At 46.6% G+C, this 27300-nt stretch overlaps 4 protein-coding genes across 5 annotated transcripts; 2 read left to right on the top strand and 2 right to left on the bottom strand.

Annotated features, from left to right (window-relative positions):
• LOC8083691 (ETHYLENE INSENSITIVE 3-like 1 protein) lies at positions 749–4874 on the top strand. Of its 2 annotated transcripts, XM_021461852.1 has the most exons (3): positions 749–1029; positions 1895–2014; positions 2515–4874. In XM_021461852.1, exon 3 carries the CDS (start codon positions 2606–2608, stop codon positions 4535–4537), a length of 1932 nt encoding a protein of 643 aa, XP_021317527.1. In that variant the 5' UTR covers positions 749–1029; positions 1895–2014; positions 2515–2605; the 3' UTR covers positions 4538–4874. The 2 variants fall into 2 exon arrangements, with proteins under 2 accessions (XP_021317527.1, XP_002467935.1); XM_002467890.2 differs by lacking the exon at positions 1895–2014 and having other exon boundaries at positions 750–1029.
• LOC8085602 (putative disease resistance protein RGA4) lies at positions 11721–14438 on the bottom strand. Its single transcript, XM_021452869.1, has one exon. It carries the CDS (start codon positions 14436–14438, stop codon positions 11721–11723), a length of 2718 nt encoding a protein of 905 aa, XP_021308544.1.
• Positions 17728–20795, top strand: LOC8083690 (probable arabinosyltransferase ARAD1). The gene is made up of 2 exons (XM_002467889.2): positions 17728–18906; positions 19586–20795. Exons 1-2 carry the CDS (start codon positions 18082–18084, stop codon positions 20147–20149), a joined length of 1389 nt encoding a protein of 462 aa, XP_002467934.1. The 5' UTR covers positions 17728–18081; the 3' UTR covers positions 20150–20795.
• Positions 21538–27035, bottom strand: LOC8083689. Its single transcript, XM_002465292.2, has 8 exons — positions 26860–27035; positions 26409–26475; positions 26232–26321; positions 22944–22996; positions 22638–22774; positions 22460–22524; positions 21983–22041; positions 21538–21872 (listed from the first exon to the last, which is right to left on the bottom strand). The coding sequence occupies exons 1-8, from the start codon at positions 26941–26943 to the stop codon at positions 21783–21785; spliced, it is 645 nt and encodes a 214-aa protein (XP_002465337.1). The 5' UTR covers positions 26944–27035; the 3' UTR covers positions 21538–21782.

Here is a 27300-nt window from a genome sequence, read left to right as displayed (position 1 = left end):
GTAGTCTTCTAAATCTATATCTAAATTCATTTACAATATTATATATCTAAGGTAAACATACCTCGAGTACCGTGAAAAAAAAATAACCGATGATAAAATTATTTGCCCCACGAACGAATGGTGGTTCCATGTTTCACTCGAAAAAAATGATGGTTCGATGATAGAGGAGCGTGCGCCACCTCGAGCCGAAGAACGCGGGGGAGGGATCCCATCTTCTGCGAGGGTAGAGACGTAACTTAGCACCCACCCACCGGTAGCATCCACTCTCCTTCGTTTTAGCGCTTTTGTCCTAGCTCTGCGCGCGGCCCGATCCTCCTCGGACCCCGCCAGCCACACCGGCGGACCGGCCACCGACCGGTGACGGGCCCCGCGTGTCACAGGCGGACGCCACCAGCAAAACTCTTCATAAAAGAAATAACTAGTTTACAGTTTTTCTGTAATTTGATATACAAATCTTTTAAATTTTAAATTATAGTTAAACAATATTTATCAAATATAAACAAAACTACTACAATAGTCACTTTATAAAAAAAAATTGAACTAAACAAGGGTCTACTAGTGCCGCTGCCGCTGGGGACGGTAAAAGCGCGCCATCACGCGGGTGGTTAGTGATTAACAGAGCAGCAAGATCTTTTTTTTTTACCGCCGCGCAGCATCGCAGACTCGCAGTGGCGGCTCGTGAGTGGAGGCGGGGATCATTAGTTTAAGAGGGGAGATTATAAAAGCCGGGCTGTCGCTGTAGACTGTAGAGGCCGAGAGCAGCAGAGCACCACCAGCACGCCCACTTGCCTGTGATTACTTTGCTGCCAGAGCCAGAGAGGGGAGAGAGGCGGTCTTGGCCCTGCCCCCGTTCTTATCCCCACCTCGTGCCTCCCCTCCTCCCCCCTTCCCCTTTCTCCTCCTCCTCCCTCCCTCGTGCCCGCTTCGCTCTCGACTCGCCTCGCCCCTCCGTCTCGTCTCCAAGGTCATGGCAAAGCTGGAACACGGGGGGAAATAGCAAGTGGGAGATAAACAGGAAGACCGAGCTAGGTGAGTTCTTCCTACCTACCTACCTACCTACCTACCTGCCTGCCTGCGCCTCCAATCCTTTCCCGTTCTTGCGTGGCTGCTCCTTCTCGTCTTCGTTGATCTTCGTCTTCTTCTCTTGCTCCCTTTGATATCTCTGTTTGTGCTGTTGGAGGGTGGTCGGCTGATTATCTGATGGATATGTAGAGCGATAATTTTTCGGGAGATCTTTTTTTTTCCTCTAGATTTTTTTTCAGGATACTGTAGCTTCTTGCAGTGGCCAATTCCCGTTTGAGTTCTTGTCTGATCCTTCCTTCCGTTGCTGATGTTTTGTCCTTCTGCGTAATAGCTGCGGCTAAATCCATGGCAGAGTTCCAAGGTTGATGCCTGGATGATGCTGCAGCTCCCATCCAAAAACCTGAGTTTCTGACATCTCTTTTCTATTATTTTTTTTCTTTTAAGCTTCCGCTTGGATCTCAATACTTCTCCAGTCAAAGGCGGAGCTCGTTCTAGGAAGTCTATAGCAGCCGGGTATGATGGGAACATTTTGTTCCTGTATAATCAGGGAAAAGATTTTTCCCCCCCTCCCTGCATCATCTTTGGAGGTGGAAAATTTGATCAGGTTTCTTTAGGTTCGATATGTGTCTAGTCCATTTCGTCCCCTGTTATTCTTTTTCATAGATGACCTTGATTCCCTTTGTGAAGCACATGGGTACATGTTCTTGCTACCAACTGTCCATTCGTGTTTGGCTGGGTAAAAACAAATAGATCCATAAAAAAATGATTTACTGAAAAGCCTTCCTTCCCTGCCTTTTTGACCTTTTTTTAATCTTTCCTCCTCGTGATTCAATCAGAGCTTACGTTCATATGTTTGCGCATGGTCTCGTAGAAAGGGGAAAAAAGATGCGACTTTACGTGCTTGTTCCAGTGAACCGGCATATGAGAAGCGGTTATTTGGTGGAAGTATTTATGGGCATCCGTTTTCATGCTTGAATTCCTTCGTCCACAAGTATGTTATGATACATATTTCTCTTCCATGCTGTGTAATCTGTTCCTGTATGTCGAAACAATAAGGATTGTGCATATTTGGTCCCTGTTAGTCTTAGAAGTATCAATTTCAGAAGAAGGATTATGGGGGAAGTGTCCATGTGTAGTTTGATCAGATTTGGGCCCTGTTTCTGTTTCACCAAACACATGCTAGGCTGCTAACTTTGGCCTTCCCGGTTGTTGCTTCAATAGGCAAAGCTTGCCTTTCGCTGCCACATGATTGTCTCCTATAGCTGTATAGATCTATGATGCCAAGGCAAAAAGCCCTTGCAAATCGTGTAATCACCAAATTAAGATGCCACAATAAGCTTCACTGTGCCATCTTAATTACTTTTTTTACTAGTAACACGCAATCGTGTTGCACATGTTTACCTTTACCTTACACTTATTGTCTTTGCACTTAATTACTGACAGTAAAACACAGCAGCTGACGTGTTCATCTTCCTTGTTGCTTCCGCGCAGGTGATTACTACAAGTAGCAGTACAAGGAAGAGAGTCAATCTGCCCGTGACCTCGAGTGAATTAGTTGGGTGTGGAGTTTGTTGAGGTCACGATGATGGGAGGCGGGCTGATGATGGATCAGAGCGTGGTGTTCCCTGGCGTCCACAACTTCGTGGATCTCCTTCAGCAAAACGGTGACAAGAACCTTGGCTTCGGGTCGCTGATGCCGCAGACGTCCTCCGGCGACCAGTGCGTGATGGGGGAGGGTGATCTTGTGGACCCGCCGCCGGAGAGCTTCCCGGACGCTGGGGAGGACGACAGCGATGATGATGTTGAGGACATCGAGGAGCTGGAGCGCCGCATGTGGCGCGACCGCATGAAGCTGAAGCGGCTCAGGGAGCTGCAGCAGAGCCGCGGCAAGGATTCGATAGCTGGCGGTGGGGGCCTGGCTGACGGCTCGTCCAAGCCAAGGCAGTCGCAGGAGCAGGCCCGACGCAAGAAGATGTCTCGCGCGCAGGACGGCATCCTCAAGTACATGCTCAAGATGATGGAAGTGTGCCGCGCACAGGGGTTTGTGTATGGGATCATTCCGGAGAAGGGCAAGCCGGTGAGCGGCGCCTCCGACAACCTCCGTGCGTGGTGGAAGGAGAAGGTCCGCTTCGACCGCAACGGCCCGGCCGCCATCGCCAAGTATCAGGCCGACAACGCAGTCCCTGGTGCCGAGAACGAGCTCACCTCGGGCGCTGCCAGCCCTCATTCCTTGCAGGAGCTGCAGGACACTACGCTGGGCTCATTGCTCTCAGCACTCATGCAGCACTGCGACCCCCCACAGCGGCGCTACCCGCTGGAGAAGGGCGTTCCTCCACCATGGTGGCCTACTGGCGACGAAGAGTGGTGGCCGGAACTTGGCATCCCCAAGGACCAGGGCCCACCCCCATACAAGAAGCCTCATGACCTTAAGAAGGCCTGGAAGGTGAGCGTGCTCACCGCTGTCATCAAGCACATGTCACCAGACATAGAGAAGATCCGTCGCCTTGTTCGCCAGTCCAAGTGCCTCCAGGACAAGATGACTGCCAAGGAGATCTCAACCTGGCTGGCGGTCGTCAAGCAGGAAGAGGAGCTGTACCTGAAGCTGCACCCCGGCGCACTCCCACCAGCATCTACTGGTGGCATCGCCAGTGCCATATCCTTCAACACCAGCTCAAGCGAGTATGATGTGGACATCATTGATGAGTGTAAGGGGGATGAGGCCGGCAACCAGAAGACAGGAGTCACTGACCCAACCGCGTTCAACCTTGGTGCTGCTATCCTAAGTGACAAGTTCCTTGTGCAGACGCCCATGAAGGAGGAGACTGCGGACGTCGAGTTCATCCAGAAGAGGAACGCCCCCGCTGCTGCTGAGCCAGAGCTAATGCTAAACAACCGAGTGTACACCTGCAACAACGTCCAGTGCCCACACAGTGACTACAGCTATGGATTCCTTGACCGGAATACCCGCAACAGCCACCAGTACACCTGTAAGTACAATGAACCAATCCCTCAGAGCACTGAGAACAAGCCGCCGCCAGCACCGCCACAGTCACAAGCCTTCCAGCCGGCCTTCAACCAACCCAATCAGTCACTGAACAATCTGGATTTCAGCCTGCCCATGGACGGGCAGAGGTCCATCGCTGAGCTGATGAACATGTACGACAACAACTTCATGACAAACAAGAACATGAGCAGTGACAGCGTCACCATCATGGAGAGGCCTAATGCGATGCCCCAGAGGATCCAGATGGATGAGGGTTTCTTTGGACAGGGCAATGGAGTCTTCGACGATGTCAATAGCATGATGCAGCAACAACAGCAGGCACCAGTGCAGCAGCAGCAGCAGCAGCAGCAGCAGCAGTTCTTCATCCGTGATGACACGCCATTTGTGAGCCAGATGGGCGACATCACCAGCACATCGGAGTTCAGGTTCGGTTCTGGTTTCAACATGTCTAGCACCGTTGATTACCCAGGCGCGGCGCAGAAGAACGATGGGACCAATTGGTTCTACTGAAGAATAAGCTTGTAGGTCTGAAAAACCTCGTTATAAGCTTTGGATTTCTCCATGGTGCTCCATGGTTCTCCTAAGTTGTCAAGTCTATAGGTCTTTGTCATATAGGTTTTGCAGTAGCTGCAAGACGGCTGGAACTTGGAACTGGTTTATACTTGTATGTCCGTCCAGCCATAAACCTCTTATGGAAACTTAATGTTATTCCTAGTTTTAATTGTTAGTTCCAATGCTGTTCATATATATGGCTGTCAAAATGCTTGTGCTTGTTTCTGTATGTGATGTTGTACTACCTGTTATTTGGTGTCTGAATGAAGTGTTGTCTTGAGTAAATTCTGCTCGAGATCTCTGCTCTTTGTTGCCGAGGTGCATCCTCACTGCTTCTCTTCACAAAAAACAAGATGACCTGGCCGATTCAGATATTCTGTTGAAGGTTTCGGCGTTCACATGTTTGATTGATGCAAATTCTCCGGCTCTTTTTCCTCCGTCGGTGTCAAATTGTGAAAAAATTTCCAACCTAACGTGTTTGAAATTTCCCTAGTCCTGTATCTGTCGCGCCTTGAAATTCTGTCAAGACGGTAAACATGGACAGGTACCTGTGTCATGTTAGGTGGAAATTCCGCATGAATTCCACTGAGCTTGATATTGATATACACCCAAATCACACCGGTCCGTTAGATCCTTTTCCTCGTCTCATTGGACCAAACGAAGAACTTCCACGACAAATATATCCACCATCTTCTGTTGCTTCAGTTACCGTTTTGTCAGAGAGAGATTACCATTAGTGCCTTTCACATCAAGATGCTTTGAAAAGACATGCTTTGGTGTTCATCATCCTTGCTTTCCCCAAAGCCTGGTCAACGCAAAGTGGCAGCCCTAAGGAAAGTTAGGCCGTCCAAACCGTTCCTCAAGTATTTTGATGCTCAAGAAACAGGATGGTCCTTTCTTTGATCGCAAGAGCCCTCCTCCCTTTATTGCTTGCTTGGTGTGGTGGTGGTGGCACCTGTCATCATCCATGAGACCACCATGACCCATCTTATCCTTGCGCTTGTGATGCTGGCGTGACCTGTGAGCCCTCCTCACATGCTCATGCTCGCTGCTGCTGTGGGGCGGGAGCTCCCGTACTGGCTGGATCATGGAGATGGAGGAGGGGGATGGGGATGGGCCGGGGATCAGGATGGGGACGGCTCGCTCGCTGGACAGCAATTGCGGGTTCTTGTTTCCGTGGCGGCGGATCCAAGCGTTTGGGCCCGCTGCCAGATTTTCTGCAGATACTGTATTCAGAGAAGTCGTTTCGACTCTACCTGAATAGTTTCCTGATCATTTCGCCGCCCAGAGCTCTTCTCTGTTCATTGGAATCAGATCATGTCCATTTCTGAAGAAGCATTGCAGGTTCTTGGGATGGTCTGCGGTGAAAGAAACTAATCCATCCAGATCCAGGGGGAAAGAAAGAGTTAAGAGTTGAGTCTGATGTAAGCTAAGGTGATTACGAGTAATGAGGCCACCACCAAATCTGGGCCCTGCCGGCTCCAAATCCTTCTTGAGATCTACCTAATCCGCCCCTAAAGAAAACGCTTAGATTTTTATTAGTAAGCTAAAATTTGCAGCATGATATAATTATTAAACGAAACAGGTGGCTGATGTGACTTGGGATGGTCAAATTGCCGCTTTGATATTCGCTAGCCACCCAAGCAGCCAATTACACTACTTTTGCTAACCTAAAACAATGGTTATAGTGCTCCCGACTCTACATCCTACAGCTTCTTTTATGTGTTTTCCGTCCATCGCTGAGCTTATCGATGATGGTGATAGGTCATATGTGTGGGGGATCAAGCAGAGGAATAAACCAGCACTGCTCTTTAACTAACCAATATTCTGAAGCCAAATTAGGTGCTTAAAACACATGCTTAAGCGGCGCCTTGATTCTTTATTGAAGTACGACTTCTTTTTTTCCAGCTTCATGGACCAGGCAAGCGAAAGAGCAGCTTAGATAGATTAAAATAGAGGAGGAAGCAACCCCGGCCCCCAATGATTTGTTTGGACTCAACTCTCAAGTGGCACTAACAAACTCGCCAGTTCAAAAGAAGCAGAGCATCGGTTCATCAAAAACGTGTGTGCGTGGGATGCCATATCGATCGGTCCATGGACTGGCTGCCGGGAGGAACGGTCTCCGCTTGGGGTCATGGACACGCCTAACAAAGCGCACAAATCGCACGAGGCACGATCAACTGAACCCAGTCCATGCTTTGCTTTGCCCCGGTCGATCTCGACGTGCAGTGCGTGATGGCACGGCCGGCGGGGCCTGCCTGCCACTGCCACGCTGGACGGGGCCGGCCGGGAGCTCGCTGGTGAGTGAGTGGTGACTGGCGAATTGAAAGCGAGACCGTCGTCGTCACTGGCCACGCCGATGTTTTTCCCGGCTAGGTGCGGCGTACGATGGCGAGGCCACAGCATCTGCTGGGGCTGTTGAGCGTACAGTGCCGACCACGGGGGACAGCGAGAGGATGGGACGTGGCGTGGCCATCAGATGTTGATGGTAGAATTTGTCGTCGTGGGGGATGTTTGGGTCGAATCCGTGCTGAATTCTGCGGGTTTTGAATACGAATGCGAAAACCCGGTTTAGTACAGGAAAGCAGCAGCGTTTCCATGGGGACCAAGAAGTGGGATGGTGGCGTGGCTGGGTTGGCCGGCTGCCCGGCTCCAGCTGGTTGCCTACCAGGCTGCGTGAAAGCAACAGACGGATGCGATGGTAGGAGGTGGGAGAGTGGGGGCGGTGCGACGAGTGACCGACGCGACTTCACTTGAGCGTCCGCACCGCGGCATCCAGCCTGGTTCGATTCGACGGCGCCGGTGCTGGCCTCGGCGCCATCTGTTTTTTCTGGTAAAGAGGACCTGGAGATTGCCTCATCGGTTGGTTCCTGTACACGCGACATACTGTATATTGGGCATGGGCCTCCTCATCAGACGGCCGACCACAAAGTCGCCAGTCCTGAACGGGCGATCCGCGAGGCAGGGCAGGGAGGACCGGAACCGGAGGAGTCGGCCTCGGTCTGCCCTAGCCCAAGCGGCCAAGCCCAATGCACACACGCGTCGCGGAACGCGGTGGCCGGGTGGCGGCCTCCCACTGCGAACCAGCGAGACGCAATTGCCCTTGGCCCTTGGGATCGAGACTGTAGGCGCGTAGCGTCACTAGCGTGCGTGCGACTTCGAGCGCCGTCGCTGACGATGCCGCCGGGCCGGGCGATCCGAGGTTTCAGTGAGGAGGACGGCTGTTCCCGGCTCTCGCCGAGGCCCCCGGCGGCCGGATAGCGAGACCGACGAGGGGACGGCGACCGACGGACGCATCAACCTCTGGCCTTCCTGGCAGGGCATATTCCGCGGCGATGCGCCGAGCTAACGTCAGGATTCCCTTGGCCCTGGCCTGGCGTCAGTCGCCGGTCCTACTACAAACCTTGGCGTTGTTTAGGTCTTGTTTAGTTCCAAAATTTTTTTTTGCAAAACAGACACCGTAGCACTTTCGTTTGTATTTGACAAATATTATCTAATCATGCACTAACTAGGCTCAAAAGATTCGTATCGTCAATTCCGACTAAACTGTGTAATTAGTTTTTATTTTTATCCATATTTAATACGTTTAGAGATTCGATGTGACGGGGAATCTGAAAAATTTTGCAAAATTTTTGAGGAACTAAACAAGGCCTTACTCTAAAACCAAAAAGTTTTCAAGATTTCACATCACATCAAATCTTAGTCACATGCATAAAGCATTAAATGTAAACGAAACTAAAAACTAATTACACAATTTGTCTGTAAATCATGAGACGAATTTTTTAACCTTAGTTAGTCCATAATTAAATAATATTTATTATAAACAAACAAAAGTGGTACAGTAGTGAAATAAAAAAAAATATCACAAGGCCCTTGTTTCCACGGCAGCTCTCCTATCTACAACTGGTACGCGTCTCGCTGCCACCGCCCCACCAGAGAGAAAAAAAAACAAGGTCCCGGAGCTCCGTGGGGCCCGGCCCTCGGCTCCGCTCTATTGGTCGTTTTGTGGTGCACCGATTCGTGGTCGTGGCACCGTGAAGGGTCTCTTTGTGAGTCTTGAATTCTTGATAGCCTAGGTCTTGTTTAGTTCATTTTAAAATTCCTCGTCACATCGAATCTTGTGGCACATGCATGAAATACTAAATATAGACGAAAACAAAAACTAATTACACAGTTTAGCTGTAAATCACGAGACGAATCTTTTGACCCTAGTTAGTCTATGATTGGATAATATTTGTCACAAACAAACGAAAGTGCTACAGTACCGAAAACTTTTCACTTTTCAGAACTAAACAAGGCCATAGACTAGAAGGCCTCAGCGGCAGCGCTGCCACGCTGCCTCCGATCCGATCCGATCCGTTCATACGACTTCGTGCTATTAGAGCAAGTATTATAGCAGGCTGTAAGCTAGCTAAATGCTGAGGTGGAGGAGAGAGAAGAAGAGAGAGAGTAAAAACGAGCTGTAAGGCCAGTCTCAATGAGAGTTTCAAAAGAGTGTCATGCACATTAAATAGCATGACACATCAGAAAAAGAGACTCTATGCATGAAATGGATAGGAGAGAGAGTAGAATCGTTTCACCATGGTGAAACGACTCAGCGCCGTTACCTAGGTCTCGATAACACGGTGAAACCCCTGCTGAGAGCGATTTCGTTTCACCTGCAGATCCTGTGTGCAGGCTGGCAGCTCCGCAAGCTGTGTGTGTTCTTGTGCGTGTTCCAGTTTCAGTTCCAGAATTAGGGCTTGTTTAGATACACCCAAAAACCCAAAACTTTACAAGATTTCCCGTCACATCAAATCTTGCGGCACATGCATGAAGTATTAAATATAGATAAAAACGAAAATACTACAGTGTCAAAATCCAAAAACTTTTTGCATCTAAACAAGGCCTTAGTAGGTGCATATGATCCGGCTATTGATGTGCAACCGCATGGAATTAATTGCTTCAATTCGTTTTGGAAACCGTGTAAATGAAATGATCCACCGTGAAGCCTTGTTTCATTCATCGTTTCATCTTGCTTTGTATGATGTGGCATATTGGAAAGAGTGTAACGAAACTCTCCATTGAGAGTAGCCTAAGCTTACCGTCGGTTTAGACACAAAAACCAAGAAAATCTGTGAGACAGACAAGTGGGCCATGTATTAATAATGATGAGCTAATCATTGTATGAGTGGGCTATAAGTACGCTATAAAAAGGCTATAGAGAAATCTTACGGCCAGCAGCTGGGTGTATTATAATATTTATTATAATACTTGCTCTTATCGTACCATCTCTTGGCGAACAAATTTTCCACGTAAAATTCGCTGAAAAAGATCACTGACGCCCAGTTGCAGTTGTTGTGATACTATCCTATTCTTAAAAAAATCTCAATCCACTTGGAACAAGAATTCTGTCCGGTGGCTCCGCACGGCGGTATATATGTACGGGCAGATGAACAATAATTGGTGGTCCATCTATATAGACTACACAGACGTGCATTTCCATCTCAGCTCTCTCTTTCATTGGATTATTTTTGAGCCTGTTTGGTACAGCTCACAATAGCTTCATAAGCTATTGTGAGCTGTTTTTTTGTCAAACACTTATTTCCAAAACAGCTTCATAGATGAAGCTATTTTTTCTCTTCTCTCACAAAGATATAAGTTGGGATGAAACTGAAAAAAGTAGCTATTGCAGATCTCTCCCTCATTTCTCTCTCTCAACTATGCATGAAGTAGTTGGTGAAGCTATTTTGTCAAACACTTTTTTGAAAACAGTTCAACTTCATCTAAAAAGTCACTCATAAAGCTATTTTCTAAAAAAATCAGCTTTAAAGTTGTATCTTCGTTTAGGACGTGCCGATTCTACGAGGCATTGGAGCCGTCCTCCGTACCGCGCAGGGAAGGGACAAGGCGTCGCCGTGCAAAGTTGACAGTTTCCTCCGCCACATCTGCGACTTGCAGCTCCAGGACATGTGCTCATAACTGATGGCTCATGTGCCTCTTCTCACAAAGGTCACAAGGAAACGAACAAAACACGGGCGTAAATGGAGCATGCGCCGAACCTGCGTGCGTTTTCGTTGTTTTCCGTGCGAGTTGCTGTCGACCCCGCGGCCCGCCTCACGGCGTTGTTGGGCTCTTTCGCCCAAGTGGGTAGAGCGTAACCGGACAGCATTCGGCCTGCACCTCTACCTTTGAGGTCGCCTGCATTCGTTATTTTTGAAAAAAAAGCCTTGTGTGTGTGTGTGTGTGTGTGTGTGTGTGTGTGTGCTTCTGCTTTCTGTTGCTTTGAACCGGAGGTGTTTTCGATATCTTCGTGAGGCTGGTTTGTATGGAACTACGGATATATGCTTCTGGCAAAAACGGATGCGCCAGACTGAATAAGGAGTTCCAGACTTCCCTAGGAATCAGATCAAGGAGGTTGGAATGGATGGAGATGGATCCATGAAGAGAGGACAACATAGTCGTGTAGAATTCAAACAATCGACAGTAGCTGCCTGGAGTCAATCTCCTTATGATCGTGTATCTGATTCTAGATGGCCGAACCGTTTGAATTGTTGTTCAGGGTTTGACATAAGTATTCAGCAAGCTCTGATGCCCTTGAGTGACTGCCAGTAATAAACCTGGACTGCAAACAGCAGAACTCATCGGATAAGTGCTCATTGAGCGTGCATGTAAATCTAGCAAAGCTTCTGATGAGTCCTAGTGGTTGATGACAACGCAAATACATGGTTAAGCATGCATATAAATCTGGCAAAGCTTCTGATGAGTCCTAGTGGTTTGAATACCTTGTCCAGGCTACCAATTCACGAGATGGAAAACCCAGAGGGCTGAACATGCCACTTTCCAGCATTCAACGTTTTGTCAGGCACATCATATACTTGATGACCAAATCATGCAAGTAAGACTCCACATATTTGATCGAGGAAATGAATCTCAATTGGGAATATAAATGTTATTCCAATATAGCCAATCAAATGTTTAGATATACCTCACACATCAACAGATCAGAAGCCACAACGGTTGATGTTAAATAAGGAACAGTTAATGTTAAATCAGGAACCTAGCTCAGCTGGTAAAAGAACTGACACCACGGTCTAGACAGACACATCAAAGAGCCTAGGAGAAAATCGCCATAAATATCCAACTTTAAAATTACACTGCATCAATTATTAAATTGAATCCTAACATCAGGAATTTGCTGCACTCTCTCTGCGCCTTCTTCCACGCACCATCTCTCTAGTGCATCGCAACCACTAACAACCAATTGTGAGATGTTTCTTGGCAATATGTCCACTGCACTTATTCTCAGATTTGGAGCGCCATCGGCTTCCAGACAATGAAGGGATTCTAGGTTGCACAGGCCTCTGGGGAGAACTGCAAGATCAGCACATTGACGTATCTTTAAGTTCCTGAGAGACTGCATCATCTTCACGGAAAATTGAGTGAGCCTGGGGCAAGAAATTATCTCCAGGGATTCCAGAGATGAGAGGTTCTCGAAGCAAGAAGGAAATCGCCTTCCAGGGTAATTTTCTATCCGAAGATGCTTGAGGCTGGTATGTGGACAGAGTGCCTCAATGACAGTCTCACTGTTCTCTATGCCCTGCTGCTGCTCATCCTTGCAGGTGTCCTCACTCCATTTCAGCATCAGTTCGCGCAAATACTCCTTCCCGCGCAAATTAGCTTCCATGACACCGTCATTGGTGGCAGCTTCCAAATTAAGAAGACAAAGCTCTCCACGGATCTTCAAATTCTTCAACTCATTAATGTTGCACTTGCCTCCATCCTTGGAGACCACAATAAATCTGGAAAGAGTTTGAAGTGACTGTAACCGGTCAATGCCACTTGGCATTGATCTAAAAGCAGTAACTCTATCCCAATCAATATGTAAACTAAGGTGCCGCAAGTTAACTAAGCGGCTCATGTCTGCAGGCAAATCCATGAGCCAATAACAGTCCCTGAGGTCAAGTGTCTGCAAATTGAATAGGTTGCAGACAGTTTTTGGAAGAGTCTTTATCAGAGTATTCCGAAGATTGAGGTATCTGAGGTGTAGACAGAACCCAACAGAATCTGGCAGGAAGTCTAGCTCAGTGTAACTCAGGTCTAGTGCACGCAGACAAGTTAACTTCGAGAAAAGTGCCGATGGTACCTGATTCAAGGGTAGTTTCATTGTGGGACATAGTTTCAAGAGCCTCGAATTTTCATAATGATAAATCTTGTCAAATGCAAGAGGCTCATCTTTTGGGCACAATATAGTTGTATAACGAATCCACTCAGGATGGTCAGCTTCAGCTACCGGTGAACTGTCAGGGCTGAGAGTCAGAGATTCATGTTTAGAGACAAGTTGTGCTAGTTCAAGCATCAAACTTGGCACTCTAAACTTTTGATTAGGGAAGTTGTGTGAAATTTCAAAGAATGACCTCCATAGAAGCTCATTAAAGCATCTTCCTGCTTCCATCTCAACCCTTTTCCTTCCATTACTCTTAACAAGACCGTCAGCTATCCAGAGTCTAACCAGCTCATCCTTCTCAAACTCAACACCAGGAGGAAGTATTGAACAGAAGGCAAAACATTGTTTGAGATGATATGACAAGTGCTGATAACTTATCTGCAAACTTGGTAATATGTTGTTTGTGTTTTTGTCATCTTCAAGAATCTGCATTTCACCTAGTATGCTTTCCCACTGTTCTCTGTCTCCATGAGTGTCGGACAATAGCACACCAAGAGATTTAGCAGCCAACGGGGAGCCTTGGCAGTTGGTGGCAATCCTCCGCCCAATGGATTCCAGATCATGCTGATCTCTGCTGCTCCACCCCAAGAACGCATAGAGTTTGAGGATTTGCCAGCATTCTTCATCTTCCATACGCTCTAAATGGATGTTTAGAATGGTGGAACTCATCCTAGACACCCTTTCGTGTTGAGTAGTGATCAGAACCTTGCTTCCGTCCGCTCCACCAGTCAATGAGGGCCTCATAAATTCCCAGAACTGAAAGCCCTCTGCCCAAAGGTTATCAATCACCAGTAAAAAGTGCTTTTTATGTAGGTGGTCGTGCAGCCGTTGCTGCAATATGTCCAAGCTTAGAAGCTCACATTTTTTACTGGTCACAGCTTCGATGATCATTTTGGTGGCCTTCCTGACATCACACCTATCTGGTAACCAAACCCAGATCTTATCAGTGAAGAAGTTTTGTACCTGAGGATCTTTGCAAACCGACTGTGCCAGTGCTGTCTTCCCAATGCCTGCCGTTCCCCAGATGGAAATCACCCCCATTTCTGTACTGTCAGAAAACAGAGCACGGACAATCTTCTCCATCTCTTCGTTGCGGCCAATGGGCCTCTCGTCGCGATGCGCGGCAGATTCAAGGAACCGTGGGCGCTGCATCGGTTGAGCCGTCGTCCTCCTCCCGTCCCCGGCCTGCAACCTGTACCTTTTCCTGCCCCTGTTGATCTCGTCGAGGCGTTCGTTGATCTGGGCGATCTTGTCATCCAGCTCCCACCGCTGCCGCGGGCCGAGCTCGACGCTGGGCCAGAGCCGCTTCCGCTTCCGCGACTGCTCGGCGGCCGCTAGCCTGGACACGGCCGTGACGGTGCCCAGACGGTCGAGCAGGGCGTCGACGTCGAAGGCGGCGGCCCTGAGCTCCCGGAGCCAGAGCCTGACGGAGTCGTGGTCCACGAAGCGGCGCTGCTCGGCGTCCTCGAGCACGGCGCGGATGCGCTCCTTGGTGCGCCGCAGCTTGTCGGCCTCCTCCTCGACGTTCCACAGGCGGGCTCCCCGAGAGCAGAGAGCGTCGATCACCGCGCCGCCGATCTTATCCGGGAGACCGAGCGCCGCGAAGATGCTCTTCAGCGGTCGGTCTCCCAGCATGTTACTCAGCCGATCCATGGACGGCGAGGTGCCGAGTGCCGTGAGCCAAGAGGGTGAGGGGGGGAGGGAGTTGACTTGTTCTGGGAACGGGGCGAAACGAAAGCAGAGATCTTGAGCTGTGAAGAGAGCCGGCGAATGGAAAGCTCAGCTTCTTGTAGAGTGGCAGCGAGTTCTTTGCTCGGGATTGGATGGGAAATTCAGTGGCCGCTTCCAGGAAGGCTCCTAGCAATGGCGACGATGGGGAGGTGGTGAGGAAAGCAGAGCAGTAGCAGCCAGCTTCTCTCGGGCAAATGAACGAACGCCTTGCGGCCGGAGTGTTGTGAGGTCGGGCAATAACCTCCTGAACTCTTTTAACACAGTCGGTCAACGGCGACTTTGGCAGCACTGCAGCGTACTGGCAGTGTGGGTGTGGCACACCGCACACCTCATCCATGTCCGAAATCGCACCGGAACTCATGAATAACCGTTGACACGTGATGGGAAACCGGGTACACAAGCAGCCTATTCCTATTCCGAAACGAACACCTGATTCGGTGATTACGAATCGGCAACAGTATCCGAGTCGAACCAGGGAAGCAGCAATTTCACGCTACGCCTATGGTGTATAAAAACAGTGCCATCGATCTCGTCCGCTTCATCGATCCATCATTCGCCCATTCGATCCGTTCAAGCAAGATGGATCGTCGTCTTCCCGGCGGCGTCCCAGCGGTTCGTCTCGCCAGCCGCTTGCAGCTCGCCACCTTCTTCGCCACAGACTCAACATCACCATCCAACCGCTGCCGTCGACAACAAGCAGGTTCACGACGACGGCAGGCCCCCGCACTAACGGCGGACGTGAGGGTCGTCATCCGGAGGCACTTCCCCGTCGTCGTCGTCGGCGGCGGCACCCGCATCGCCGTGGAAGTGGCCGAGGACATCGCCCTCCGCAGGCGGCCCTCGCGCAAGCTGCGCGGCGCCGAGAGCGTGGAGCGAGCTCTGGCGCAGGAGGTGCTCCCGCTGGTCGCGCACCCGTTCGACCGCGGCGCCGTGGCCGCGTCCCGGAAGCAGATATGCGCGCACGTGGCCGCGGCCTGCGCCGACCCGCGCATCGCCCGGTGCGGCGCCCATGTCCTTGTTCTGATCGATACCTTCGCGTGCCCCGTGGTGTTCCGCCGCCTCCCGGTCCCTCTGCCTCCCAAGCCGATGAAGGCTGTTGTTGCCTGTGCGCCGAAGAGCTTCGTCGTCACGAGCGCCAAACCTTGCTGCATGGAAGAACTAGAGAGCGACGTGCCTGTACCGGGAAAGAAGCCTGTCGGCGTCGTCGGAGATCGGCGGCCTAAGCCGGTGGTGGAGGAGAGGTACAAAGGTTGGGTACCGTGGTAGGATGAAGAGCTTGGTTACGTTCTAGGGTACCTCTCGAGATTGGATTTGCGTTTGCTAGACGATTCGCTCGTATGTCGTAACATGCCAGCAACCCAGCATGAGCCTTTGGCAGAGGCAGGCACGCAGTTGAAGGACACTGCCGTTTGTGAGTTGTGACCGCATATGCCTGCGCCCATGAATTATTCCTTTTTTGTTGAGGGACATGTAGTGAACGGTCTGAAGTAATTTCGACTAGCTAATTGTATTTATGGAAATTCAGTTTCGTGAATTGTTGGCATCTCATTTTATCTCTAGTGACAATGGCAGCTAGTTCCTATGTTTCCAGACACGATGTAATTTTACAATAGTGTAAGTCATGTAATTTGGAATTTAACCAATTTTGTATAAAAAATAAAAATAACCATCATACTAAATATGTATCATAATTTGTTGTGTTGATGTTGTTTTCTATAAATGTAATTAAATTTAAGATAGTTCGACTTTGACTCAGTTACAACTGCATCCTCTTTTTGAGACGTAGACTTAACTAGAGCTGAGCAGAGTACTACTATATCAAGATAACCTTGTCAGAGTGCCACAAGATATATGACAGATCAAAGTTCCTACAAAAATATATGGCAGATCAAAGTTCTATAAAAATAAAGGTATTTTTGTGGTATTTTAAAAAGTGTAATTTTAACAAAAGATAACCTTGCCGTAATTGGAATGGTGATACGAGATGTAGCTTTTGCCATTCTACAAAAACTATTCATCATCTTTTTTTTATTGTTTTTATACCAAATTTATGTGGTGTACTATACATTTAATGTTTGGGATATCACCCCCTCTTAGCATAAAAGATTTATTTGTTCATTGGTTTAAGTTGGGTGATAATTTGTACAATTCTTTGTTATTAACAACATCATCGGCTTTATGTTGCACAATTTGGTAACATGAAAAGAAGTGGTTTTTTTTTTGTAAAAGTAGACCGAAAACTTTTTTTTGCAGGTATTATTGCGGGGAACACATTAGCTACGTCAATAGGCAAGACTGCAACTGCGTGATGATCAATGGGACCAGCTCATTCTTGTTGGGCATCATCTTGAGTCGTCCTTGCATTTCTCTAGCTCAAATGGTTGGTTGTCAAATAGGTTTATTGGTCTCTTTAAGTCAGATCTTTACTTTCTGTTTTGTTTTTTTCCAAAGTAAACAGTGTAAACTTTGAAATTTGTGTGTTGAATGTGTGTTCGGACTCTATAATAATTGATATGATTCTACTTATTAATAGATGAAGCTAGATATAAACTATTTTTTATTTAAAAAATTTATATTTCTTTTTCATATCTGTAGCAACGTGCAGACAATCCTTGTAGCATACCAAAGAACACATGTAGAAACCCCGACACCCGGTAACCCGGCTTTGCCCATCCTCTCAGCGGTCTCGCCCCCATGTAAGGGCAACCTCAATGTATATGGTTGAGTAGTCCATATAGACAGCTTTTGTGTCAGCAGTCCATAACTATTTTTTGTGTTACAATGTTAAAGGCTGAATGGACTAAAAGTGTGGGCCCATTGACACATAAAAAAAATCATCAAAAGCCCAACCGGCTACCTCTCCATCCTTCCCCTCTCTCTTTCTAGCGAAGCAGATCGAACATTGGAGGCATCACCGCACCCGCGGATGGGCGGTTCCGCAGCCTCGACGCACACAGAAGCTCGCGACCATGGCCTCCGACTGGCCGTCGACCAGGACCGCACTAGATCTGCGTCGCTGGCACTGTGGTCGCCAAGGACGCCCTTCGCCATCGGTGCGAGAGGCAAGAGAGAGAGCCGATAGAGAGGATAATTAATTTTTTATTTCTTATGGGCAGTCCATAGCAATAGCACTATGGATACCTTTAGCTATGAACTACTCTATAGACTACTTGTACAATGTTTCAGGTAACTGATAGATAATATTCTAATGGCTATAGACTACTTGTCTGCAACATTGTGGTCGCTCTAACCCACGGTCGACGGTCACTCACACTTCCCAAACCAGAAACCACAAGAGCAGCCGTGGGGTAATGCGTGCAGCGCTTGCGTGGATTTGGAGATCCCCGCCCGTGCCTTTCCGCCGCCTACAGTTGCCACCAAGCTCCAGATCCGACCGCCTCGATCGGGACTCGAGCGTCAGTCACCGCACAGCGATCAACCGGCCGCCGCGGGTGACCAACCCACCCGCCCTTCCCCCCGCCAGATCCCCAGATCCCCCTTCCCACCCAGCCATGGCCGCGCCCCGCTCCGGCCTCCGCCCGCACTGCCACTGCTAGCGCGCGCCATGGCCGCCTCCTCCTCCTCCTCCTCCTCCTGCCGGAGCCCGCTCGTCTGGCTCTTCGCGCTCGCCGCCGCGCTCTTCTTCTTCTCCTGGTACCTCCTCCTCGACTCCGCCGCGGGCCCAGCCGCCGCCCGCCGCCCCAACCAGTGGCTCCGCCTCGGCGGCGCCGGGCCCGGTAGGAAATGCGACCCCGCCGAGGCGCTGCTGCGAGTGTTCATGTACGACCTGCCCCCCGAGTTCCACTTCGGCCTGCTCGACTGGAAGCCCCCCGGGTTCGGCGGCGGCGTGTGGCCCGACGTCAGGGACGGCGTGCCGGAATACCCGGGGGGGCTCAACCTACAGCACAGCATCGAGTACTGGCTCACCCTCGACCTCCTGGCCTCCGAGCAGGGCGCGCCCACGCCCTGCGCGGCGGTGCGGGTGCGCCGCGCGGCGGACGCCGACGTCGTCTTCGTGCCCTTCTTCGCCTCGCTCAGCTTCAACCGCCACTCCCGGGTCGTGCCGCCCGCGCGGGACAGCGAGGACCGCGCCCTGCAGCGGAGGCTCCTCGAGTTCCTCGCCGCGCGGCCCGAGTGGCGGAGGACCGGAGGGCGGGACCACGTCGTGCTCGCGCACCACCCCAACGGGATGCTCGACGCGCGCTACAGGTTCTGGCCCTGCGTCTTCGTGCTCTGTGACTTCGGGAGGTACCCGCCCAGCGTCGCCAACCTTGACAAGGACGTCATCGCGCCCTACCGGCACCTCGTCGCCAATTTCGCTAATGACACCGCCGGATACGATGACCGGCCGACGCTGCTCTACTTCCAAGGTGCCATCTACAGGAAAGATGTGAGTACCTTGCTAACTATACTCATCTCGTCTAAATTGAATCTTTGTTGGATTAGTCACATCTAATTTAATAATAATAATGTCAGCATGCCTCTTTTGCTTGTCCATGTGTTCTTCCCTAAAAAGAATTGAGCATGTTTGCCATGCGCCCATGCCCATGTGGCACGTGCACTCCTTTTCATTCCGTAGCCTAGTAATGGCTAACATGGCCCTTTCCTTCTGTGTGCCACTATAAACTTGCACTAGTTCTGGCCACTAAAGATGCATCGATCTATGCTTCTTTAGGAATTGGAACGGTTTGCCCTGTCTATCAGTAATTAGTCTATCTCATGCATAGGCGATCACTTCTCCCAGTGCTATATGACCACGATCAGCACACTTCGCTGTATTTTTGCAACAAGTTCAGTATACTTTAGTAGTTATACAATCTGACAAGTGATCTATGTATCTGTAAACAAGTTCAGTATACTTTAGTAGTTATACAATCTGACAAGTGATCTATGTATCTGTAAACAAGTTCAGTATACTTTAGTAGTTATACAATTGACAGTCAAACATGGATTAGACGTGGGTTATATTGGTTGGTCTAAGAGATTAGGCTCTGTGAGTAGATGAACTATGGAAAAATATATGAAGATATTTGCTATTCTACTCACACTTTCACTGCACAATTTTGTAGGGTGGTTCCATCCGGCAGGAACTGTATTACCTTCTGAAAGACGAGAAAGATGTGCATTTCTCATTTGGAAGTGTAGCTGGTAATGGGATCGAGCAATCAACACATGGGATGCGGTCATCCAAGTTCTGCCTCAACATTGCAGGTGACACTCCATCGTCCAACCGCCTCTTCGACTCCATAGTCAGTCACTGTGTTCCTGTCATCATCAGCGATGAGATTGAGCTCCCGTTTGAGGATGTCCTTGACTACTCAAAGTTCAGTGTCATAGTACGTGGCGCAGACGCGGTCAAGAAGGGGTTTCTAATGAGCCTGATCACAGGGATCAGCCAAGAAGAGTGGGCACACATGTGGAACAAGCTAAAGGAAGTAGAAAAGCACTTTGTGTACCAATACCCATCTCAGACTGATGATGCCGTGCAGATGATATGGAAGGCTATTGCTCGGAAGGTGCCCTCTATCCGGCTGAAGATTAACAGACTACAAAGATTTTCTCGGTTTGATACTAACAGGACAGATGAGACTCTACCCCAGTCTTCTTCTTGGCTACAGAATCAGGCTCCTTGATTTTGGACTACCAAGCTCAGGCTTTTGCCATGTTTGCAATCCTGTTGAAACAAGAGTTGATACTGAAGACCAAACCTTAATCGCATGACTGGGGGCAGATGTTATGTTACAGCTGCAGACATTAACGGAGAGTAAAGTTGAAACACTTTAGCATAACAGAATTACATATCCAATGCCATATCTTTTTTCTTCAATTCTTTTTTCTTTTACTTACTATTCATCCAAAATGTCCTCGGCTGCAGACTAAGGACAATGAATTTTGTACGAGAAGCTGTATATTCTAGGCGGCGATATAATTACTGATCAGTTACAGGTGCTGAGCACTTTCGGCCAACGTCCACTGAAGTCTAATGGGAAGGTTCTGCAGTGCTTGGCTGATAAGTCATGGCTGAAAGTACTATTCGCTGATTTGTTTTGTGAGAAAAACACCGCTGAATGCTGTGTGTGGTAGGTTATTAGCTGCAGGATTGAGATCGGTATGTGGCATTCGGATAGTCATATACTCATATGCCACCGAAAGCATAGAAAGACTGTGAACGGGCGTACCAGATAGGGAAAGCTTGATAATAGCCTTTTCCACTTGTTTTACGGTTTCACATACTCAGTATGTTCAATTGTGTCTTCCACTTGTTTTTATAGTTTCACATACTGGTTTTTATGTTGTCGATTACTTACGGCGCCCACTGGGTACCTTTGATGGTACGCAGTCCCTACCAATTTTTCAATTTGGCCAAAGAAATGGCTTTCAATTTTTCAATCTAGCCGAAGAAGAAATGGCTCTCAGAGGGCAAGCGGAGGAAGTGCAGAAATCACGTAAACCTCTTATCCTCGATGGAGACTAGTAGAAAGAAAGGAAGAATTCGATTTGTCGCAAAAAAAAAAAAAAGAAGGTTGAGTTCGATTGCTTTGCTTTGGAGTGACTGTGCTCTTCTTGGTCGACGTATAAGTAGGTATAACTGAACATATAGAACTAGAATTTTGCACCTTGCCAAATTTTGTATCACTATTATCAGCAAATGGAAGTGTGGCCAAGCTGAATTTGTATCTTGGTAAGCCCTCAGATCCCAAAGCTGTAGCTTTGTTAGCACTGACCTATTTGAGATTGCCTGATGGGAAGGTAAACACGTCGTCCTGGCGAGAAACGCGATGCTAATCAGGTGTTTTCCCACAAACCCTCAAGGACTGTCAATGGATGGCACTTTTTGTTCAAATTTGTGATCCTGTTCGAAGAGAAAGCGAGATGCGAAAAACCTGCAAAACTAAAATCAAACAGGACCACAATACTCCTATCGCCTCCTGGAGCAGCGACCTGCATTTAGCAGCATTTTGTAGCTATTTGTTTTTTCCGAAACGGAATGGCAGAATTGTTTGCAGGAAGCACAGCACCCAAAGGTGGAACAAAGTTTTCCTTGCAATCGAGCAATGCTCAACATTAGTGACAGGAACAATTTATGGTTGTGATGAGTTACAATGTTTGTCCTAGCATTTGAAAAATGCTGACAAAAAAAAAGGTTAGAATCCAAAACGGAACTTTGGTCGTATCAAAATGCGCATCTCTCAGGGTGGATTCAAAATTTATTGTACGGAAGGACCAAAAGAGGCTCTATCAGGGGAAATGTACAGACGGTGCAGTTCAGACACGGACACCATATTCAGAAATTTTGTTGATCCTTTCCTGCAAGGCACATCTCTGGTTCTTCAAATCGGAAGCCATGGAAGCCACCTAATGGATAAAAAGGAACAGTATTTCAATCAGCACTTTTTTATAAGGTTTTATTTAATCAGCACTTGACGCAAGGACAAAGACATTCTATGTACAAATCATGTACTCGCCTCTGCTCGCAGCTCGAGAGATTGCCTGGTTGGAATGGTTCTTAGTCTATCCATCAGACCTACAGTCAAATAAATAATACATATGCCTCTATGAGATGTAAAGTGAGCAATCTTAGTGTTTACTCCCTCTGTCTCTGAAAGCTTCAACTTCTAGAGTTGCTCTCAAAAAAGTCAAACTTTTAAAACATTGACCGAATTTCTAGAAAAAAAACGCTAAAATTTATAGTATCAAATTGATACCATTAGATTTATCATAGAATATATTTTCATAAGATACTCATTTTATGTCATAGATATTGATGCTCTTTTCTATAAAGTTGGTCAAACTTAAAAAAGTTTGACTGACACGGATTCTAGGAGTTGAAGCTCTCAGGGATAGAGGGAGTATTAGTCGATTTTGTGTAGACGATGTTAGAAATTAAGTTGCAAATAACTAAAAGCAATGAACCAAATAACCAGAAGAAATATAATTAATACCTGCAGCTGTAGATTCTGCTTTGTAAATGGAACCTATAAGAGATTGGATCTGCTTCCCAGTAGATCTGGAGAGGCACAGGCAATAATTTTACAGTATGTTGGTGACAAACCATTATTAAATGAAACAGCAACAGACATGGAAGAACAGACTTTTGGACTGAGACTAAATGTAAAATACCTCAAATCAGTTCGTCCACGCTGCAGATCACTTTCACCAACAGCTACTTTGTCAAGAGTGTATTTCGATTCTTTCTTCAAGTTCTGAATAGATGTTTTGTACTCCATCATACTTTGCTCAGCATCATTCAGTAAATCCTGGCAAGATTTTGGAAAAAAAGTCAGATGAACTCATACATGATCACACAGTTATGATCTCATTGGACTGACAGAAGTTCCATTTATGTCATGTACATCATTGTAATGAATCTTACATGAGTGAAGAAAAGTTTCAACATGAACATAACCATGTTTATAAGACTTATACCTTCTCAGTCTTGAAACGGCCAAAGGTATTGCGGTATAAAAATCTTCGAGGACCTGATGGCACAATTCATCACTAAATCAGTATCAAAAATTTGAGATGCAACAAATCAAGTATGCACACCATTGCGAAACTCATGTCACCTTTGTGTAATTACTAGAGTAACTATATCAAAATTTGAGATGCAACAAATCAAGTATGCACACCATTGCGAAATTCATGTCACCTTTGTGTAATTACTAGAGTAACTATTCACAGGGGACGCTATACATATTAGGCATAGAGTGTTTCTTACAGAAGTTAATTCTTGGCAAGGCATATATAGCTTTACAAAAGTTAATTCTTGATAAGTGCACTTTCTATTAGTAATTGTTGTTCTTAAGTACGTTCTGGCTGGTAATTTTGTCAAATGCTCACGGTTGTGATGTACTGATGTGTTTTATGTGCTATCTCCACTTAATTTCACAAAACTTTTGTCCAAACGAAGTTAAACTCTAAAGTCACCAGTTGCCAAGGTCTGAACCATCCAACTTAGTTTGAGATGACAGATGAGCAAATAAGATTATGCAGTTGCCAGGTACACCTGGTTGGTCTGGGATTCCATCTCATGTTTGAATAATTATGTCCAGATTATATGTAAGAACTCAACTGGAATGATAAATGCATACAAAATAACCCAAGTACTCGAGTATATCTACAATTCAAACTGATAATCAATCAAGGAGGCCCATACAGCATGAGCACGGTAGACACTTGAATCAACGAGACATAGCAATAGAAATATCAAAATAATAGGACTTAAAGCTTCCCAAGAGGGATAATATGCAGAACCATTTGATAGCGTAACCATAAAACATAGTATCATATGCTGTTACAAGCACAAGCTAACAAGCAGTTACATATCACAACTGCAATTAAAACCAATCTTCTCACAGCAACTTGATAATGCATCTGACCCACAAGGCTTTGCATTATTAGCTTGAGGAAACTACTCCCTTCATTAAAAAGTGGAGTTCTAGATTGCACTCAGAAAAGTTAGAGACAGTATCAATGTACGAAACAAAGAAACATGTATATTTCCTTTTTCACTCAAGAATTATAAAGCATAAAGCTTTATGGTTTTATTTACTCATGTGTGCTTTAAAATATCAAGCCCTTGACAAGCAGTTGGGAGTTTGGGACACTACAGGTACAACTACACTGTGGGTTGGGGTTATGACGGCTATTGCTATAGCACAACTACATTTCCAAATCTCAAATATTTGTCCAGTGTTTACAAAAACAAGATCTATGACTATTCGTTAGCATAAAATACAGCTAAAAGGAGACGTTTTATATCAATTGAAACAAGATTCCAGCATCAAAAGGTAAAAAAAAACTTTTCAAATAAGTTATTTAAAAATATCATAATCTGCAACAAAAGGAATACCATAGTTCCAATCAAATTGCAACTAAAACAAATACTCCCACCATTCTCTGGAGTTAGGTTCACAGAACAATGCACCAGTTTAATGTTCCAAAAGTTCACATCTTTACCCCCTCATCAGTTTAACTAACTTTGATTCAACTCAAGCAAGCAGCACTGCCATGGACACGACAGGCAGCTTGTTTGGAGTCAGTGTGCTTGGAATAAATGCGCATGTACTGCCATCACGAACCTTTGGGATTTTTTTTCTCCTCAAAAGGCAAAAAAATGTTGACGGCCCCTGAGTGGCTCCTAATTATCCCATATATATCAGTAGTAATATATGAAAATACTATATGTTCTAGAGTACAACCAAGCATGAACTAACTCTAGGGTGCTGGCTGCATGTAGGGTTGCAAATTGAGCTGAAAAACATGAGCCCAAGTGGCCTAAGCCATCCCAGATGCAGCCCATGTCATAAGCTGCCCAGGATTCCATTATGTTTCTGGTCGTGGAACCCCTAGTAGTCCGACCAATCGTGATTAGCCGATGACTAATTGGACGACCAGAAAACTAATCAGCCTAATTGAGTCATGGCTCCTAGTGAAGTCCAGCATACCGACTAGGACGTCTAATCACAATTAATCAGACGGTTTGATAACATTGGTTGGAACATGAGACTAATTTAGTGCTGAGGCATTTATACCCACTACCTTTCAATAAGGTCCATTTGAGAAGAGTGGCAAGAAAACTGAGCAAGTCACCTATTTGAGAACAAACCAAAATGCAAATCTCAAAATGACATTAAAATAAAATGTAGAAATTGATAGTCTATAGTCCATGTTCTCGACTGAGTGCAAATCAAACAAAAAGACGACTAAAGGTGACATGAGCTGTGAACTCATGGCAACTACTATCACATCCCATCATGCATCCTGTTTAATTGTTTCATACATCACACCAATCACACCTGGAAAGAGGAAAGAGGTGGAGAGATAAACCTCAACAGGAAAAGGTCGTGTAAAACCACATTTCACAAGAAATAGAAGGTCAGGTTATATATTGGCTGAAACTATGTATTGGTGCCACTGAGTGCACTTGAGCCTGGACAATGGCTGGTGTGGAGTCTTACGGACCTGCCTGAAGTGCTCTATTGTTCATGGCATAAATGCATACTTGCAATTTGTATCAGATTTGTTTGAGTTACTTTACTACGCTACTTCATATAATGAAACTGATAATCAACTTCATGAGAAGCCAGTTTTTTTCAAGATTGTTTCTTGCTAAGATTTATATCCCACCATTTCTCTCTCTAAAAGCTGCAAAAAAATGGAAAAGAACAGGCATGTGAAAAGGATGTGGGAATAACTTCCATGAGTTTGCAAAAAACATTGCCATGAGTCATCGTTTTATCCAAAATACAGAGTAAGTTAAAACTTGGAATTAAGATTAATAATTACTCTTTTAGTCATGAAATGATATTGGAAGTTTTGATCCACTTATTATATATTTTCTAGGAATATGGAAAGTTTTATATAAATATTGACTTGTGTTAATTGGTCTTAACCATCTCATGCTAGCTATCACATGTTAGCATAGATGTAGTAGTGTGGTTGTGTCAAACTAGGATGCCAAATGTCGCACTTTGTACTCTGGTTTTAGGATTTGCCAGATCGTGTTACTCTCATCCGATATCTAACAGAATCAATTCAATCCCCATGTTTTCATTCACCTTCATACTGAAAATACAAAATGAAAAATAATTGTAGCATTTCCCTCATGACATGTTTAAGAAAATACAATTCATGAACCATAGCTTCTCCTGATCATTTCCCACAAGTTCAACAAACAAATATCAGTAAGGTTTAAAAAAAAGGAAAGTATACCTCTGAACAGAATGAATCCTGCAACAGTGGCACATCCAATTGCCTCCGTCTGATGCTCTCTCACAAGAACCAGAGCATCCGCAATAGTTCCTTGTATATGGAAATAAGACCGGATAGAAATTTCAGGACCATACTAGGAGACAAATGCATCCTGGGGTACATATAAAAAAATCTCACCTTTAGTGCCCTCGACAACTGCATCCTCATAAGCTTTGTATTGTGACCACAGCCCTGGTGTGAAACTCTACAAGGTAGCAGGAAGAATGTGACAACAAAAGAACAAAAATGATGGATCTTTGGGGAAATGCAAATTTCTTCTTGGCTAATCCAACATGCAATACGAATATTTGTGGGACAGATAAATGAGACATCAATGGATAGGTTCTACAATTTTCTCACTACAAATGGAATAGGATTAACTTAGTCAGAGAGAAGTAAATGCGAAAAACATAACTGTGTTCCAACGCCTATGAAATAAGCCCGTAAGTAATGCTAAAGACAGATCGGCTCAACCGAAATAAAGGATACCAAATACTAAATCTGAGATGAAGAAGGATGGCCTATGGCCATGAACACGAATCCAATAGGAAATTTTCCTATGGGGGACTAATCAGGAGAGGAACGAGACCTGGAGCTTGCGGAGAGGCCACGGGGAGGTGGAGGCAGATTCCTCGCCTTGCGCCGGCGTGCGGCCGGGATCCGGGGACGACATCGCCTCCGCCGCTGCTCGTTCTCCGGCGACCGAGATGGGTTTGGACTTTGGAGGCGTTTGCTCGCGGACCTCTGTTGCGTTCTTCGCATCGTGGCCCGTCCTGCCTTCTTTTTCCCTGACAGATGAGAGGATTCTTAGGCTCTTGGCCCATATTGAGATGGGCCAAAGAGATGGCCCTATTGGTAGTGGTAGCCCACGATGGACTGAATACCAACCAGTCTGTTGCTTAATTTAGGGATTCCATTAATTTATTTGTGCTAGAAAAATAATGTTCTGTAGAATATACCAGCGGAAATCAGTTGCGAACTCAATTATTTTCAGTAGAAAAAAATCTTAACTTAGGGAAAAATGTTATGG

The sequence above is a fragment of the Sorghum bicolor genome, chromosome 1, assembly GCF_000003195.3.
Source record: "Sorghum bicolor cultivar BTx623 chromosome 1, Sorghum_bicolor_NCBIv3, whole genome shotgun sequence".
Lineage (NCBI taxonomy): Eukaryota > Viridiplantae > Streptophyta > Magnoliopsida > Poales > Poaceae > Sorghum > Sorghum bicolor.
The sequence above is the reverse complement of the archived record's forward strand: the minus strand, read 5'-3'. Positions and strand labels throughout refer to the sequence as shown.